General features: G+C 45.2%; 1 protein-coding gene across 12 annotated transcripts in view; it reads left to right on the top strand.

Moving 5' to 3' along the window:
• zmiz1a (zinc finger, MIZ-type containing 1a) overlaps positions 1-16,104 on the top strand; it is a 446,537-nt gene that overhangs the window by 389,000 nt on the left and 41,433 nt on the right. For 6 of the 12 annotated variants that reach the window (XM_063070398.1, XM_063070399.1, XM_063070400.1 and 3 more), the window contains 8 exons: positions 150-303; positions 4,041-4,155; positions 6,158-6,381; positions 7,376-7,574; positions 8,087-8,365; positions 11,379-11,561; positions 11,687-11,761; positions 14,491-14,541. In XM_063070398.1, the coding sequence (XP_062926468.1) occupies positions 150-303; positions 4,041-4,155; positions 6,158-6,381; positions 7,376-7,574; positions 8,087-8,365; positions 11,379-11,561; positions 11,687-11,761; positions 14,491-14,541 (1,280 nt within the window). The remainder of the gene's footprint in view (positions 1-149; positions 304-4,040; positions 4,156-6,157; positions 6,382-7,375; positions 7,575-8,086; positions 8,366-11,378; positions 11,562-11,686; positions 11,762-14,490; positions 14,542-16,104) is intronic. The other 6 variants (XM_063070409.1, XM_063070404.1, XM_063070406.1 and 3 more) reach the window with 3 other exon arrangements.

Raw genomic sequence — 16,104 nt, 5'->3', positions numbered from 1 at the left:
TAATGTTCACCTTGAGGTGATGGGACTAAATTCCCCCGACTGAGCGCCTTCCTCCTTCACTGATTGTGTACCGTTTTGAGGAGGGGGATCGCCAGCGGGTTCTCTCACGGTGCTGAGGTGCTTATGTTGTGTCTGCTCTCTCTGCACAGCTCTCCTGTCGTCCTGGTGTGAGGACCTGGGCCGGCTCCTGCTGCTACGCCATCAGAAAAGCCGGCAGAACGACACCCCAGGGAAGCTGCCCATGCAACCTCCGATGAACCCCATGAACTCCATGAAGCCCACACTCCCTCCTGGGCCTCACAGGTCAGTGACTGTCCATCTCTCTCTCTCTCTCTGGGCTAATCAGTGGGGAAACCAGGGTGGACTTCCACTGCCGCTGGGGTAGTGGTGGATGCTGCTCAATATCTTCATCAGAGGAATATCATGGCTGGCACTTCAAGGGCTAATAAATTGTTAATGTCAATAGTGGAATTGGTTTATTATTGTAACATGTACCAGGATCTTTCATACTGTTCATACAGATCAAATATTACACAGTGCACTGACGTAGAACAGGGTAAAATAATACCAGGTGCAGAATAAAGTGTAACAACGGCAGAGTGCAGTGCAGGTAGCCGATAAGGTACAAGATCATTATGAGGTAAGTTGTGAGGTCAAGAGTCCATCTTATCCCACTAGGAATCTACTTAATAGTCTTATTACAGTCGGGCAGAAGCCTGGTGGTATGCATTTTCAGGCCTTTGTATCTTCTGTCCAATGGGAGAGGGGAGAAGAGAGAGTGTCCGGGCTGGGAGGGGTCTTCAATTATTCTGGCTGCTTTACTGAGGCAGTGCGAAGCTAAGACAGGAATCCCTGGGGGGGAGGCTGGTTTCCATGAACTTCGTCCACAACTCTGCAGTTTCTTGCAGTGACGCGCAGAGCAGTTGCCTTACCAATCTGTTATACGTCCATAGAGCAACACACATAAAAGCTGCTGGTGAACGCAGCAGGCCAGGCAGCATCTCTGGGAAGAGGTACAGTCGACGTTTCGGGCCGAGACCCTTCAGGATGCTTTCTGTGATGAATTGATAAAAATTGGGTGAGGGTCGAAGGGGGCCGAAGCTGTCATCTGGTGATCTGATACATGGAACTGGTTATGAACCCCACTTCTAGTTCAACTGCTGATTAACTGCAGGGCCATACATGCCCGTGTTTATGAAGTGTCATGGAATTTAAACAAGGCAGAGAGCAACAGTGGACCTGAACTGGGTTGTCCTGCCTCTTGAGCAGGAACTTGGGATGGGAAAAACAAACAAAGAAATAAATGTCAGAAAAGTACCTGGAACTTCAAATGAGAATTGGAACCAGGAAAAGGGAAGTTGAACAAATTTGGGTTTCTGTTTGTGCCAAGAGTCATTCGTGAATGGACTTTTGGGTGCCTTAGAACACAGGACAGTACAGCACAGGAATAGGCCCTTCAGCCAACACTGTTATGCCAAAACAAATAAATTAGTGATGAATTGACCAATCCCCTCTGTCTGCATAATGTCCATATCCTTCTCTTTCCCTCTCATTCATGTGTCTGTAATTCTCTTAAAAGTCCCCAATGTATCTGCCTCTACCACCACCCCAGGCAGCACATTCCACACACCCACCCCCTCTTAGAAACCAGTTGACACAGAGGAGACTAAATCATGTACAAGAGAGGGCTATGAATGGTTACCTTCCTTGCCAACTGTAAATCATTCTAAATATGGTTGCAATTGACCACTACTTACAAAATATCCTCATTAGCATAATATTCTTAAAGGTTATTTTGTTTTTTGCTGCCACTCTAAGTATCCCAAATTCCCCAAATGGAACTCCAATCATTCAACCCTCTATGAGGATTACAAAGGTTCAAGATAGACAGTACTTATTATCAAAGTACTTGTACTGTATTCATCTTCCCGCAGGCAGCCACAAAACAAAGAAACAGCATGGAACCAATCAGAGTAAACATCAAACACACAACACGCAAAAAAAAAAGAACAAATTGTGTAAACGGCAAAAATAAAGTGAATAGCACACATAATATTGAGCATCAAACCACAGGGTCCTTGAAACGTCTAGGAATCACAAACAGGAGAAAATCTGCAGATGTTGGAAATCAAAGTAATACACACAAAATACTGCCTGTCCTGTTGAGTTCCTCCAGCACTTTGTACGCATTACAACTTGCTAGGAATATTCAGTTCAGATCAATTTAACACTGTGTCAGTCTGCATTGAAGCGCCCCAAAACAAAATCGCTCAGAAATAGCAATAAGAAAAAAGAGTAGGTGTCAAGAGTATTTTGGAATAGAAGGAAGGAAGCTAGTGTTTACTGGAGTTGATTTTTAATCAATTTCCAGGACAAGCAAGTGTGCAGAAACTGTCGTGAACAATAAATCTTTAGAGGCTGTGGGGTCTACCAGCACCTTTGGAGTTCATCACCAATTGTTCATTTCAAAGACTATTTTCTGAGTTGTGTTTTAGTTTAAATTGATAGCAGATAGGCTCATTCCAGTCTATATCAACAGTGTTGTGTTTGAGAGTGTCATTCCTAGTTGTGAACATTACCAGTAGTGTGTCTTAGCCCAAGCACATAGATGTCACGGCCAAGAAAGCTCACCAGCACCTCTACCTCTTCAGAAGGCTGAGCAAAATTTGGGATGTGCCTGCCAGCCTTTACCTATTTTTATTGATGCACCACAGAAAGCATTCTGCCTAGATGCACAACGGCTTGGTATGGCAACTGCTTTGCAAGTGACTGTAATAAACTACAGAGTTGTGGACTCAGATGACAATGTCACAGAAACCATCCTCCCCTCTATGGACTTTGTCTACACTTGTCAGTGCCTCAGTGGAGCATCTGATATAATGACTCCCCCCTCTTCTTCCCTCTCCCATCAGGCAGAAGGTGCAAAAGCCTGAAGCACACACCACCCGGTTGAAGGACAGCTTCTACCCTGCTGTTTCAATATTTTCCTAGTATCACAATTTAGACTCTTGGCCTCATAATCTACCTCGTTATGATCTTTCACCTTTTTTTTCCTGCCCTGCACTTCCTCTGTAGCTGTTACACTTTATTCTGTATTTTGTTATTGTTTTATCTTGTTCTACCTCAATGCACTTTTGTAATGATCTGTGTAAACAGTGTGGACAAGTTTATCACTGTATCTCGTGTGACACTAATAAACCAATTCCAATTCAAAACTCCATAGTTAAGTGCAATATTAGTTGACCATCCTAAACTGGACCTGAGTTGAGCAGTTTGTTGGACTGTTTCAAGGTCCGGCCACTGTAGGCTCACAGAAATACCTGACTGGGGCAAAACGGGAGACTTCCTTCAGCAGAGGTCATCAATCAACCGGACAAGATTCTATCACATTCTGGTCACTGTTAACACCTTAATTTTTCATTTTTATCTGATTATAAATTTTAATTCCCTTGGTGAGATTTGATGTTCCAAATTCAGCTCCTGTGATACAATCACAAGCAATAGTTCACATGGATGAATGGGCAGGATTATCCCGTGCTAGTGGTGGTGTAGCAGTTTGTACAACGCTATTGCAGCTTGGGGCGTCAGTGTTCAAAGTTCAGTCCCGGCTTCTTCTGTAAGGGGTCTCTGTACATCCTGCACCACAGAATGCGTGGGTTTTCACCGGGTGCTCTGGTTTCCTCTCAGAGTTCAAATATGCATCGGGTAGGGTAACTGTTCGTTGTAAATTGTCCTGTGAGTAGGTTAAAGTAAATCAGGGAAGTCAGGGCTAACTGTGGCAACACAGCTCAAAGAGCCAGAAGTACCCTATTCTGGCAACGCACACAAAATGCTGGTGGAACGCAGCAGGCCAGGCAGCATCGATAGGAAGAAGTACAGTCGACTGTACCTCCTCCTATAGATGCTGCCTGGCCTGCTGCGTTCCACCAGCATTTTGTGTGCGTTGCTTGAATTCCCTGCAGATTTTCTCGTGTTTGCGTTTTGAAAAGGACCCTATTCTACATTGTATCTCTGAATAATTGTGTTTCTCTCTCTTGTAGTGATGGGTCATTTACCTATGACCCCGTCCCTTGGCAACAAAACACAAGTCAGCCTCCAGGCTCGCTGTCTGTAGTTACGACAGTGTGGGGAGTCACTAACACATCACAGAGCCAGGTAAGAGCAGCTTTACCGTGTTGAGTTCAGGTGTGAGTTTACAATGTACATACAGCACAAAGCCAGACAGCCTTGCTACAGGGTAAAACTATGCAACGATCTTGCAGCTTCTGACTGAAGTTGACTGCAAAGTGGATTCAAGCAAAGACATCCAAGTAGTGGATACGGCCCAGTCTATCACAGCTAAAGCCCTCCCCACCACTGAGCATTTCTGTGCAGAGCACTGACACAGCAAAGCAGCATCCACCACCCAGGCCATGCTCCCTCCTCACTGCTGCCATCAGGGAGGAGGTACAGGAGTCTCAGGACCCACACCACCAGGCTCAGGAACAGTTATTAACCCTCAACCATCAGGCTCCTGAACCAAAGGGGGTAACTTCACTCGCACCATCACTGAACTGTTCCCACAACCTGTGGACTCATTTTCAAGGACTCGTCATCTCATGTTCTTGATATTTGTTGCTTATTTATTTATTTATTAGTAGTATTATTATTATTTGTTTTTTCTATTTTTGTGTTTGCAGAGTTTGTTGTCTGTTAGACATTAGTTGTCTGTCTGTCCTGTTGGGTGTGGTCTTTCATTGATTCTAATGTGTTTCTTATATTCATTGTGAATGCCCGCAAGAAAGTGAATTTCAGGGTGTATATGGTAACATATATGTACTTTGAAAAATCTTGACCAGTGCTGTGTCAAACTGTGACATGAAAAGGAAGGAGGACCTATTTGACGTAACAGCCAGGAGATGTAGATTTAAAGTGTTTTGTAGAAACCAGGGAGTGAGCAAGAGAGGGGGAAGGGTGACACACAAAGTTGTGAAGCATTTCATTTTTTTAAAGATGGTCAGTAGCACAGTGGTTAGCGTAAGGCGTTACAGTCCCAGTGAAGGGGTTTCTGATCCCGCCGCTGTCTGTAAGGAATTTGTACCTTCTTCCAGAGGCCACATGGGTTTGCTCGGGATCCCTCCCTAAGCGTTCCCTAGGTGCAGAGTAGCAAGTTAGGGGCATGCTACGTTGCCATCAGAAGCTGGGCGACTTTTACTAATTTCCCCCAGCACATCATCAGACTATGCTGACACGCATGATGCTTTTCTCTGTATCGATGTATGTGTGGCAAATAAAGCTAATCTTTTAAACTAAAGAAGCTGATTTCCTTTTTGTTGTTTGCCACTGAAACACATACGAAGAATTTAGCTGCAAAGTAGCCTATGGCATAAAGATGAGGTTAACATGGTCGGTTATCCAGTGGACTGAGAAAAATAATGCTGTGCAATTAATTAAAAAATAGTACTGTGCAAAAGTCTTAGGCACCCTAGTTTTTTATATGATTTCCACCGAGCCCTGATCTCAACATTATCAAGGCTGTCTGAGATTACTTGGAGAGACAGAAGCAAGCGAGACAGCCAAAGTCTGCAGAAGAACTGTGGCAAGTTCTCCAAGATGCTTGGAACAACCTACCAGCTGATTTTCCTATAAAACTGCACGACAGTGTACCGAAGAGAATTGATGCAGTTTTAAAGGCAAAGAGTGGTCACACCAAATATTGATTTGATTGTTTTTTCACTGCTCTTTATCATAAATTGTTTGACATTTAAAAACTTCTTCATTATTTTTGGAAGATGGCTTTACAGAATATTTTTGCATCTACCTGAGATGTTTGCACAGTACTTTAGTTGGAGGACCCTTTAAAGAGGGCAATGGCTGGAGTGTCTATAATGGAAGAGATTGCAAAGAATGGTGAAAAGGGTAGTAATGACATTGGGTGAGAATAACATGCAGCGTTATGGGGATGAGATAACAGTATTCAAGCCAGGAGTTAGTATCACTTCAGTGGACTGAATGGTCTGTTTAGTGGTAGGCTGAAGTAATTCAGATGGTGCCACCGGGAGTCACACAGGAGTTGGATGTTGGACTCACACCAAGGGGCAATGCAGTAGAAGTCCGTGCTGTGTGTGCATCTTGCAGCACCACCGTCTAACGTCATCTGTGTTCTTCTCAACGCAAGCAGGTGCTGGGGAATCCGATGGCAAATGCAAGCAACCCCATGACCCCGGGAGGCAACCCGATGGGATCCGGCATGTCGGGAAATAACCCGGGGATAAACTCGCCCCAGTTTGCTGGACAGCAGCAGCAGTTCTCGGCAGGCAAAGGTGGCTCCAGCCAAGCGTACATGCAGCAGAGCATGTATGGTCGACCAAACTACCCCGGGAGCGGCAACTTTGGCAGCAGGTAGAGCACACGCTGTGTATTTTATTTTATTTAGAGGTACACCGTGAAACCGGCCCTTCTGGCCCACTGAGCTGCCCCAGCCAGCGATCCCTGATGTAACCCTAGTCTAATCACAGGACAACCTACAATGACGTTTTAACCTACTAACCAGTGCGTCTTTGACCTGGGCGAGGAAACCCACACACACACCAGAAAGAACTTAGATGCAGGGGATGCAGGAATTGCCCTCCGAACTCTGGCGCCACGGTGCATTGTGGCTGAGCAGCAGAGGCCCCAGTATATGTGCAAGTCAGAATCAGCTCTGTTATCATGGCATACACCCAGTGGCCACTATGCTAGATACAGGAGTGGGGCCCAGTGTGCTCTTCTGCTGCTGTCGCCCATCCACTTCGAGGTTCAGTGTGTTGTGTGTTCAGAGATGCTCTTCTGCACGCCAGGTACTGTTGTAAAGCATAATTATATGAGTCACTGTCACTTTCCTGTCACGTTGAATCAGTCTGGTCATCTTCTCTGAGCTGTCATTAAAAAGACATTTTCGACCACCGATTCTGTCGCTCACTTGATGTTTTGTTGTTTCTCGCATCACCCTCTGTAAACTCCAGAGACTCTGTGCGTGAAAATCCCAGGAGATCAGCCGTTTCTGAGATACTCAAACCACCCCGTCTGGCACCAACTATCATTCCATGATCAACGTCACTTAGATAACATTTCTTTCCCATTCTGATATTTGGTCTGAACAATAACTGAACCTCTTGACCATGTCTGCATGCTTTCATCCATTGAGTTGCTGCCACATGATTGGCTGATTAGATATAAGAAGCAGGTGATTACGTCAGTGAGAATAAACCTGATTCTGATTCTGGGGAGTAGAATCACTGTGTCCCCCAGAATCTGGTCATGAGTAGCTACTGCGGAGTTGGGGTGGGGGGGTTTACACTCTTTGGAAGAACAATAAGCTCACTGGTTGTTGTGTTTGTCTTCCAATCTCTTCCAGTTACCCCGGAGGCCCCAACGCTCCTGGCTCCATGGGCATTCCTCCGCACAGCAGGCCGCCAACCGACTTCACGCAGCCTGCAGCGGCAGCGGCCGCAGCAGCAGTTGCAGCCGCCGCGGCAACGGCCACTGCCACGGCGACGGCGACGGTGGCTGCCCTGCAGGAGAAGCAGAACCAGGAGATGAACCAGTACGGACCGGTAAGGAGGAGGCCCGGTCTGGGTGGCAGCCTACAGGTGCTGTCATTGAGCACCTGTGGAAGTTGGTACAAGTGAGCTACTGTCTTGCTGAGAAGAGATTGTGCAGATGCTGGAAATCCTGGACATTCCACCGTGGTCATCTCAATTTCTCTAACTTACAGTAGCCACTCCCTGTATTTTAATTCCCCCACCTCCTTTGCTTTCCCTCATCCTGGTTGGCCAGCTCTGCTCCTCCTTCCCTTTTCCCCATCGTCCACTGTCCTCTTCTGTCACATTACTTCCCCAGGTCTTTACCTGCCCCACCCATCACCTTTCACCACCTCAAACCATTTCCTTCCATTCTCCCCCTCTGCACCCAGCCACCTGCCACTTTCCAGCTTGTGCTCTTTAAGATCCTGCGTGCAGAGCTACGATTTCCGGCACCTGCAGAAACCTCTGATGTGACAAGTTGGACCAAGGGACCTGTCGGCCTTCTGTGCTGCTCTGACTCTCTTCTCTTTCGGTTTCTCCAGATGGGTCCGGCCCAGGCCTACAACAGCCAGTTCATGAACCAGCAAGGTACTCGAGGACCTTCCACCATTCAAGGCAGCATGAATCCGGGGGGAATGGGAACGGGGATGACCCCGTCCAGCATGAGCGGGCCGCCCATGCCCATCAGCCAGCCCCGTCCACCCGGAATGAGCCCAGTGTTCGCCTCCCATGGCCAGCGAGTGGCGCAGCAGGGCTACCCAGGCCCCAGGCCACCTCAGCAGATAGCAATACAGGGAGTGAAGCGACCGTACCCAGGAGAGGTGAGCAAAGCCATGGCGCCGATCCGTGCAGGCTCAGGTTCAGATTCACTGATTTATCATTTGTACATTGAAACAGACGGTGAAATGTATTAACAACCAACACAACCTAAGGATGTGCTGGAGGCAGCCCACAAATATCACCACACATTCTGGCACCTTTATAACATCCCTACCACGTTCAGCGGAACAACACAAGCAACAACAACAGCAACAGCAAAACAAGGCCCTTTTCTCCCTCCCTCCTGCCCACACACTCACACACTCAGATAGGCCTCCAACCCCAGGACAGGCCTCTGGGCCTCCAGGCTCCAGTGGACTCGCGGACTCTCAGACACTGGGCCTCTAACTTTCCTTGTGGGCTCGTGGGCCCAGAGTTTCAGCCTTCAAGCCTTGTCTTGCGTTGGATTTCTTTAGAACTTTTTTCCCAGTCCTGCTTAGCTAATCCTATCATTGCAAATACATGAATAATCTGGTAGATAGTGAAGCTAAGACAATGGGCATAAGGAGTGATTGGAGGAAAGTAATGGGGGTGTCAGAGACAAGTTTTGTTTACATAGAGAATGGAGGGTGCATGGAATGGTGGTAGAGGCAGATATATTAGGCCATTTAAGAGACTTTTAGGCAGATGGATGCTAGAAAAATTGAGGGCCGTGTAGGAGGGAAGGGTTAGATTGACGCTTAGGTAGGTTTATAGGTCAGCACAACATCTTGGGCATGTTATTGCAATGTGGCCATGGTATGTTGGTGCCAAAATGTATGATGACATTTGCGGGCTGCCTCCAGCACATTCTTAGATTGTGTTGGTTGATTGCACAAACGACACATTCCACTTTGTTTTAATGTCATTATGTGCCGTGTCGTACGACGTGGGTGATCACGGTCTTTGACCCTGATCGTTCTTGGCAGATTTTTCTACAGAAGTGGTTTGCCGTTGCTTTATTCTGGGCAGTGTCTTTACACGACGGATGACCCCAGCCATTATCAATACTCTTCAGAGATTGTCTGCCTGCCATCAGTGGTGGCATAACCAGGACTTGTGATATGCACCACCTGCCCATATGACCATGATCGGGGGCTAAGCAGGTGCTACACCTTGTCCAAGGGTGACCTGCAGACTAGTGAAGGGAAGGAGCACCTTATGCTTCCTTTGGTAGAGACGTATCTTCACCCCACGTGCTAGCCTGATACACATGATAAATAAATAAATAAATCTGAATCTGACAAGGAAGATTGTGAGGTCAAGAGTGCACCCTGGTCTTACAGGAGGTCAATTCCGGAGTCTGATAACACTGGGGTACAGGCTCTGACGTCAGCATATCTTGCTACTTTGGTTCATGCGACATTTCTGTTAATTTGCCCCATTCTGCTGTTTGGTGTTCATCACTGTATTTATTCAGAATCAGGTTTATTATCATTGCATACACTCAGTGGTCACACTCTTAGGTACAGGTGAGGAACCCAGTGTGCTTTTCTGGTGCTGTAACCCATCCACTTCAAAGTTCGACATTTAGTGCATTCAGAGATGCTCTTCTGCACACCACTGTTGTAACATGTGGTTATTTCAGTTACTATCACCTACCTTCAGCTTGAGCTAGTCTGGCCATTCTCCTCTGACCTCTGTCATTAATAAGTGCTTTCACCCACAGAACTGCCACTCACTGGATGTTTTTTGTTTTTCGCACCACTCTGTGTAAACTCTTGAGATAGTTACGCATGAAAATCCCAGGAGATCAGCAATTTCTGAGACACTCAAACCATCTCATCTGGCACTGACAAACTTTCCACAGTCAAAGTTACTTAGATTACATTTCTTCCCCATTCTGATGTTTGGTCTGAACAACAACTGAACCTCTTGACCATGTCTGCATGCTTCTATGCATGGAGTTGCTGCCCCATGATTGGCTGATTAGATATTGGCATAACAAGCAGGTGTACAGTGTACCTAATAAAGTGGCCAAGGAATGTATGTTGTGAAATTTGTTGTTATTGTGACAACAGTAAAGTACAAGACATAAAAATTACTATAACTTACAATAAAAAATTAAACAAGTAAGTAGTGCAACAGAGGAATTATGAGGAAGTGTTCCTGGACTGTTCAGGAAGCTGATGGCAGATGGGAAGCTGCTTGTGCACTTCACATTAGCAAGGAAGCGAAGAGAAGTTTGGACAGGTACGTTGATGGGTTTGGATAGGTACATGGATGGGTTTAGATAGATACGTTGATGGGTTTGGATAGGTACATGGATGGGTTTGGATAGATACGTTGATGGGTTTGGATAGGTACATGGATGGGTTTGGATAGATACGTTGATGGGTTTGGATAGGTACATGGATGGGTTTGGATAGATACGTTGATGGGTTTGGATAGGTACATGGATGGGTTTGGATAGGTATATGGATGGGTTTGGATAGATACGTTGATGGGTTTGGAAGGTACATGGATGGGTTTGGATAGGTACATGCATGGGTTTGGATAGGTACATGGATGGGTTTGGATAGATACGTTGATAGGTTTGGATAGATACGTTGATGGGTTTGGATAGATACGTTGATGGGTTTGGATAGGTACATGGATGGAAGGGGTATGGTCAGGGTCCAGGTGGATTGAACTAGGCAGAAGTTCAGGTTAATACGCAGAATGTGCTGGAGGATCAGGTTAATACGCAGAATGTGCTGGAGGAACTCAGCAGGTCTGGCAGCACCTATGGATGGGAATAATCAATTGACGTTTCAGGTTGAGACCCTTCATGAGAACTGGGAATTAGAAGGTCATGTTAGCCTGAATTAGATTGGCCGAGGGGCCTGTTTCTGTGCTGTAGTGATCATTGCCTCTGAGGAACTTCACTGCTCCCAGGTGTATACAACAGGAAAGTACACTGAATCTGCTCTCTTTATTCCATGTCACTTAACCTGTCTAAACTTTTTCAGATTCTTTGTGACCTTCTCACAAGTTACTTTGCTGACCGTATCGGACAAATGGTAAATCCTTCCTTCTGCTTTTGTGTTTCTGTAGCCAAGTTACGGAGCCCAGCAGTATGGACCAAACAGCCAATTCCCCAACCAGGCTGGGCAGTACCCTGCTGCCAACTCCCAGAGGCCCATTACGTCGCCCGGTTACCCAGGACAGAGGATGCCAGGCCAGCAAAGCACAGGCCAGTACCCGCCGCCCCCTGTTAACATGCCTCAGTATTACAAGGTAATCCATCCTTCTCTTGATCGCTGCTTGGTTTATCTTGGTGCTTGAGTTGAACTGGCCACTGACTGTTATTTACTTGTTTCTTCCAACCCCACTTTATCAATATGTGTCCCTAACAACCACAGGCAGAGCAGTTTAACGGGCAGAACAACAGTTTTGCTGGAAGTGGATACACCTACAGTCAAAGTAGTCTGAATGGGGTAAGTTCATGAGAGAGGGAGGGCTCTTCCCCCCCCGTCTCTTGTTTATGCACCTTCTGAATTCAGCTTCAGGTCTAACACTCTTGTAGGGCCGTTTAGTCTCCCACTGAATCAGGGAAAGACTTTTGGCAAGTCCATTGCATAGAAATGTGATCTGTTTAGCATGGTAAATGAGTCTTACAGAATGTAGGATCTGACTTGTTCACAACCAAAGCTTATATTGTCTGGGAATATTCTTTAACTGGCCTACACTGACCTCTTACAACTTGATAGAAGACCTGATGAAGGGTCTTGACCTTTCACTCACCACTTTGTACTCCTCCCCTTCCACCCACCTTATTCTGGCTTCTTCCCCCTTCCTTTCCAATCCTGAATTTTCCTTCTTCCTTCCAATTCTGATGAAGGGACTCAGCCTGAAATGTTAACTGTTCATTCCTTTCCATAGATGCTGCCTGACTTGCTGAGTTCTTCCAGCACTTTGTGCGTGTTGCTCTGGATTTCCAGCGTCTGCAGAGCATCATGTATTCATGAGCTTTTACAGCCAATGTCATGAGGGAGGCTTGGAGATTGGGAAGGAGGCAGATACAATTCAGAGTTACAGTCACACGTCCCAACCGCAAACCAATTACCACCAACATTTCCTGACTGAATTGTTCTTTGCTGGAAGGCTACAGTGCAACTGAGGTGCCACAGTGCGGACTGAAGTACTACAATCTCATAGGCCATCCTGAGTCATTATTGTCCACTCCCGATTCCTGATGTTACCTACATACAACACTGCAGTACAGAAACAGACCCTACAGACCATCTGGTCTATGCCAAACTATCATGCTACCTACTCTTATCTGGAGCATAACTCTCCCATCCATGTACTTATCCAAACTTCTCTTAAATGTTGACATTGAACCTGTACTCAGCACTTCCACTGGCATTTTGTCCACACTCTTGCCACCATTTGAGTGAAGAAGTTCCCCTAAAGCATTTCATCATTCACCCTTAACCCATGACCTCTTGCCTCGCAATATAAAAAAAGGTCAGGCAACAGAGGGTTAGTGAATGGGGTAGTGACGTAACGTACTGTCCCACCTCTCTTCTCACTGGTTCTCCCACACTAACCCACCCCCTCCCTCCACATCATAACATTAAATGTTCCAAAGACTTGTTTCCTGAACATTGGAGGACCTTCAACAAAAAAAAGCTGAGCCTCCAGTTTTCATTTTACACATTGAGTACATTCTGACAAGGATCTCGAACAGGAATTTTGTACATTGCCCCGCGGATTTTTATGTTAAATTTGAAGGGCAGCAAACAAGGATCTTTCTGCCCCATTGGGAATGATGAATGATTTTGAAAATGCTGGCCACAGAACATTGTGTTAAACTTTGTCAGTCCAGTGGTTTCCAACACTCATTGTAGGTCCTTTCACCCTTCACCAAGACTGTCACCGTAAGCATGTTGTGTGCATGTTAAAATCAGTCACTCAGACACACTGTTTCTTTCTTGCTGGCTTGTTTTTGGCTCACATGTTCACAGAAGAAGGGGCTAATGGATTTATCTGAATACAAATGATATATTTAAGGCTTGCATGTTTGTGTATGTATCTCATTCCACCATTTTGACCAACCCATTCAGGTAGGTATCTCCATTTTTCATCAGGACTGGAAAGGAAGGAGGGAAAAGCCATGTCTGCTTCTGTTCCTGTTGGTTTCTATTCCCCCCCCCCCCCCGCCACTTTCCTTTCCAGTCCTGATGAAGGGTCCCGGCCCGAAACATTGACTGTTTGTTCATTTCCATAGATGCTGCCTGACCTGCTGAGTTCCTCCAGTACTTTGTGTGTGTTGCTCTGGATTTCCAGCATCTGCAGATTTTCTCTTGTGTTTATTATCCCCATTCTCCTTATACTTATTTAAGATTCTCTACGGATTGCTGTTGGTAATTTTATTTTTTAAACCCAATATTTTGCTATTATTTTGTCTGTCTCCCAATGTGTTTCATTCACCGATCACTTTTTGGGGGTTTCTCTTGTAAATGAATCCATTATTTTAGTAAGTGATCAATGATTTTGACAATGGTTAGTGCGATTTTTGACATCCATAATGCACTCTAAGCCAATGGATAAGGTTTGAATTGAAAGGAATGAAGGAACTATTACAGTTCTGTTTGTTTGACAACTTTGGTCTTTCAAAATGCTGTCTATGTGTTGGACTTCTGTTAACAGATCCATGTCACTTGATAAAATTGCCCTCGTTCACAGTATTTTAGGCATTTATTTTTGTCTAATTTTTGTACCACAGTTTAAATTCTTGAGACATAGTTTTTCCTTCTTTCTTGATGGGTCTCATTGTTCCCAATTCATGTTCATCCTTTTTTTTTCCCCATTTGACGTATAGTTTTCACATTACACTTGACCTGAGCATTTCTGGTTGTCACAAACCCTCACTTTTCTTGCCCAGCCACGGCCACATCCTTGGAAAATGAACCAAATGTCCCTCAGTGCCTTTCTATAACAACACTGACGTAATATGTGGAAATGCAAAATGTAGGTTCCCTAATGCTTTAGCAATGGCTTTTTCTAAAGGTTATATCACATACAGAAAGCACTGCTTTTTCAATGTTGAGCTAGCAAGTTTTTTGCAGTACAGTAAACCTGCCAATTCTGTTTTTCATTATTAATCAACACAATAATTGGAAACGTCCCATCCTCTTGTGATCGCTGACTGCCTGGGTAGTGTCCTCTCTGTCTCTCCATCACTAATGCTGGGAATGGAAAAGAAACCAAAGTAAGATTACATTGTCTCTTAGTGATCCTTCTCCACACATTAGACAAAATAAATTGCATAAAAAGAAACTTTTTTTTGTTTATTTAGCAAATTTAGAGCTGATATCTGTTCAGTTACAATGCCGGCATCTACAACCATTTAGTATCTGACTACTGATATCTCCAGGGGAATGTTTTGGCGGTAATCTTCTAGAATCACGGGTTCCCAACGTTTTTTTATGCCATGGACCAATACCATTAAGCAAGGGGTCCGTGGGCCCCATGTTGGGAACCCCTGTTCTAGATGTTAAGGTATTTTTGAGTACAGGGAGTGTCATGGCTTCTAGAGCAGGGTACTTGGTTAAACAGAGTAAAGATAAGCATATGGAACGATGCCCCTTTAGAACAGAGATGAAGAGTTATTTCTTTAGCCGGGGGTGGTGAATCTGGAATTCATTGCCACAGACAGCTGTGGAGGCCAAGTCATTAGATATATTTAAAGCAGAGGTTGATAGGTTCTTGATTAGTTTGCTTGTTATGTGCCATGTCCTAAGACATGATTGATCATGGTCTTTCCATGACCATGATTGTTCTCAGCATATTTTTCTACAGAAGTGGTTTGCCATTGTCGCCTTCTGGACAGTGTCTTTACAAGACAGGTAACCCCAGCAATTATCAATAATCTTCAGAGATTGTCTGCCTGGCGTCACTGTGGTCGCATAATCAGGACTTGTGATATGCACTAGCTGCTCATGTGACCATCCACAACCTGCTCCAGTGGCTTCACGTGGCCCTGATTGGGGTGGAGAGGGGGTGTTAAGCAGGTGCTACAAGCGTGGCCTGCAAGCTAGCAGAGGGAAGGAGTGCCTTACACCTCCTTCGGTAGAGACGTATCTCCACCCCGTGATTAGTAATGGCATTAAAAGTTTCAGGAAGATGGCAGGAAAATAGGGTTGAGAGGGATAATAAATCAGCCATGATGGAATGACCGGACAGATTTGATGGGGTGAAAGACCTAATTCTTCTCCTCTGTCTAATAGTCTTTTAAAACAGGTTTTGACGACAGTGTCTCAGAGGAGGCACTGAACCCATTAAAGGACATTTGAAGATGGGTCCCCAATGTGCAGGTTGGGAGTGAGTGGAGGAAGGAGAGGCAATTTTCTCTGAGCCATCTCTCATTGTTTATGGGATTCCTGGAGAGAAGTGGAAGTGGGACAGACTTCTTCAGAAATTTTATTCCTTCTGGTCTTCCTGGGAATTCTATTTTCATGTCTCACTTCCCTTTGAACAAAGTTGTCCTTGCAAAATGTTAAGAAGACTCCAGTCTTGTGGTTGAAGGTTTCAAGAATTTGAAGACTGGTCAGAGTTAAGGGGGCTGTTGAGGTTGTGGGAAAGGTTCAAGCTTGAGTCAGGGATGATGTGAAAATCATTAAGTTGTGAGGAGGTAGAACTTGTAGGTAACCTTTCAGAAGCAAGAAATTAAAATTCAGAGGATCAGGAAAAAACCTTGCTGGCTCAGGGATAATGAAATAATTCAGTCAGTCTTTTTTATTTTACAAGATGGGATTAATCCCCTGTTCCCACC

This window comes from Mobula hypostoma, chromosome 18 (genome assembly GCF_963921235.1).
Source record: "Mobula hypostoma chromosome 18, sMobHyp1.1, whole genome shotgun sequence".
Classification (NCBI taxonomy): Eukaryota; Metazoa; Chordata; class Chondrichthyes; order Myliobatiformes; family Myliobatidae; genus Mobula; species Mobula hypostoma.
Note: the sequence above shows the minus strand (reverse complement) of the source record. Positions and strands in the feature narration are given on the sequence as shown.